Source organism: Pteropus vampyrus, unplaced genomic scaffold (genome assembly GCF_000151845.1).
Source record: "Pteropus vampyrus isolate Shadow unplaced genomic scaffold, Pvam_2.0 Scaffold9999, whole genome shotgun sequence".
In the NCBI taxonomy this organism is placed as follows: domain Eukaryota; kingdom Metazoa; phylum Chordata; class Mammalia; order Chiroptera; family Pteropodidae; genus Pteropus; species Pteropus vampyrus.
Window position 1 is genome coordinate 3,074 of NW_011898780.1, and position 2,417 is coordinate 5,490.

General features: G+C 44.8%; 1 protein-coding gene across 1 annotated transcript; it reads right to left on the bottom strand.

The window, feature by feature from the left end:
- Positions 1-3: 3 nt before the first annotated feature.
- LOC105310717 (protocadherin beta-17-like) lies at positions 4-1,803 on the bottom strand (the record flags this gene model as incomplete). The annotated part of the gene is made up of 1 exon (XM_011386840.2): positions 4-1,803. A coding segment is annotated over exon 1 (1,566 nt), but the record flags the coding sequence as incomplete, so codon positions are not given.
- Between the last annotated feature and the right edge of the window lie 614 nt (positions 1,804-2,417).

The following is a 2,417-nucleotide window of genomic DNA, read 5'->3' on the forward strand; positions in this document are numbered from 1 at the left end:
GGCCTCGTAATCCAGCGCCCTCAGGGCGAACAGCTGCCCGTTGTCCGCGTTGATGGACACCAGGGAGGCCAGGGGCAGCTGCGGGTCCTGGGGCGGCAGCAGCGAGTAGGTGACCTGGGCGTTGGCGCCCGCGTCTCTGTCTGTGGCGCTGACGCTGCCGATGTGCAGGGCGGGGCTGTTGTTCTCACGGACGAACAGCGTGTAGGAGGTTTGGGTGAAGGCCGGGGCGTTGTCGTTGACGTCGGAGACCAACACCGTAATGTTGTGCTGGGTTTTCAGCCTGGGAGACCCCAAGTCGGTGACGGTGATGGTGATGTTGTACTCGGATCTTGTCTCTCTGTCCAGCACTCCTTCTGTTACCAAGGTGTAGAAATTTTCTACGGTAGGTTTCAGAAGAAAGGGGAGATGATCTTGGATGGAACACATCATTTTGCCATTGTCCCCAGAGTCTGGATCTGAAATTCCGAAAATAGCAACCACAGTGTCAAGTGCGTTTTCTGGGATATCACTGATGAGTAATGACATGGTCAGTTCCGGGACGTTGTCGTTTACATCCATTACTTCTATGACTACAGTGCAGGTTCCTGAAAGACCCCCACCATCTGAGGCCTCAATTTCCATTCGATAAGATTGAATTTCCTCAAAATCCAACATTCTTTTTAATCGAATTTCTCCTGTGATTGCGTTTATTTCAAACACCTGAATGACTTGATTTGAGGATTGGAAAAATGAGTAGGAGAGCTCTCCATGAGTTCCAGCATCTAAATCTCTAGCAGAGACAGTGATGACAAGGGAGCCTACAGGGCTGTTTTCTAATACCTGAACCTCATAGAGCAACTGATCAAATTCAGGGGCATTGTCATTTATGTCCAGGACTACAATGATAACCTGGGATGTCCCAGCCCTGGGCGGTGACCCGCCATCCAGCGCCGTGAGGGTTAACCTGAGCTCTGGCTCCTCCTCTCGGTCCAGCTCTTTGTCCAGCACCAGTTCCGGGTATTTCCTGCCATCGCTGCGATTACGAGTAAAAAGATGGAAATGGGAGTTGGAGCTAATTGTGTAGTTCTGAACTGTGTTGCTGCCCACGTCTAAATCCTGAGCTATTTTCAAAGGAAATGCAGTCCCCGGATGGCTGCTTTCTGAGATCTTTAGAAAGATTTCCTTTTCCAGGAATTCTGGGGCATGGTCATTTACATCTTGGAGCTGTAGTTCACCTTGAATAAACTGCACTGGGTTTTTCAGTAACACCTGGAAATGCAGTATACATCGCTCTGTGTCACCACACAACTCTTCCCGGTCCATTTTTTCTTCTAGGAGTAAATTCCCACTCTTCTGCTCGAGCTGCAAATGCTGTTTGGTCCCTTTGGAAAGAATCCGGGCGCCCCTCATGGCCAGCTCCCCTAAGTCCAGCCCCAAATCTTTTGCTAGGTTGGCCACAAAAGAACCACTATCCTTCTCTTCTGGAACAGAATACTTAATGGTCGCACCGCCCGCCTCCCACGATAGTAATAGAATGATAATGGCGGTCACTTGCCTTTTCTGGGGCGCTTTGGGTAGCTGTGTCTCCATCCTTCCTCCAGGTGCAAAAGATCCAGTATTAAATCACAAAATAATTGCTTTGCAGCCAACTCTGCAATCTTGGCTTAATAATCTTGAGTTAGTTCTTAACACGGACTGACATGGAGATAGCTGCCTCTCTGAAATCTTCTATCCCCGGTGGTGTAAAATGTTTCCTTTGTGTGCTGCCAGACACTGCTCAGCTTTATGGAGTCTCAAAGTCATGAGACATTTTTTCACTCTTATCCTGCAGCGCCACCAAGCGTTCTGCTTTACAACTTCAGGTAATTTTCATTTTAAAGCGTAATGTAATAGCGAAAACGCATTGAATGCCTTTTGGATCATGGAGTATCTTTTGTGCAGTCTTCTCCAGGGAGCTAACAATAGTTTTGAGAGCAAAGTAATACCTATTTATCTATATCTATATTCATCTTCTTTTAAAAGATACAAGTTCAGTATACAAAACTCAGCTAGAGACAAATTTATTTAGTCATTTAATAAGTATTTGTGCAGAAAATTTTCTAGTTTCTGGATATAAGATGGTAAATTAAACACAAAAATTCTTGCTCTCGAGGAGCTTACATTTAATTACAAAAATCATAATTTGTTCTATTGTGTTAGAAGTTACGAACTTTAAATACATTTTCTACTCCCAAATTGAAATAGACCTATAACTCCTGAAAAAAATATGACTTCTTGTCAGTCTCTGGGCTACATAGCCTTTGGGAATTTTTTTTCTTCATAAATTCATTGTGTGCGTAGCCCAGTAAAGTTGAGAGGAAATTGCCATTTGTTTTATTAGAAGTCAATAGGAGCTCAGAATTCGGGCAATGTCTTTCTACAAACATGAAGAAGACAAT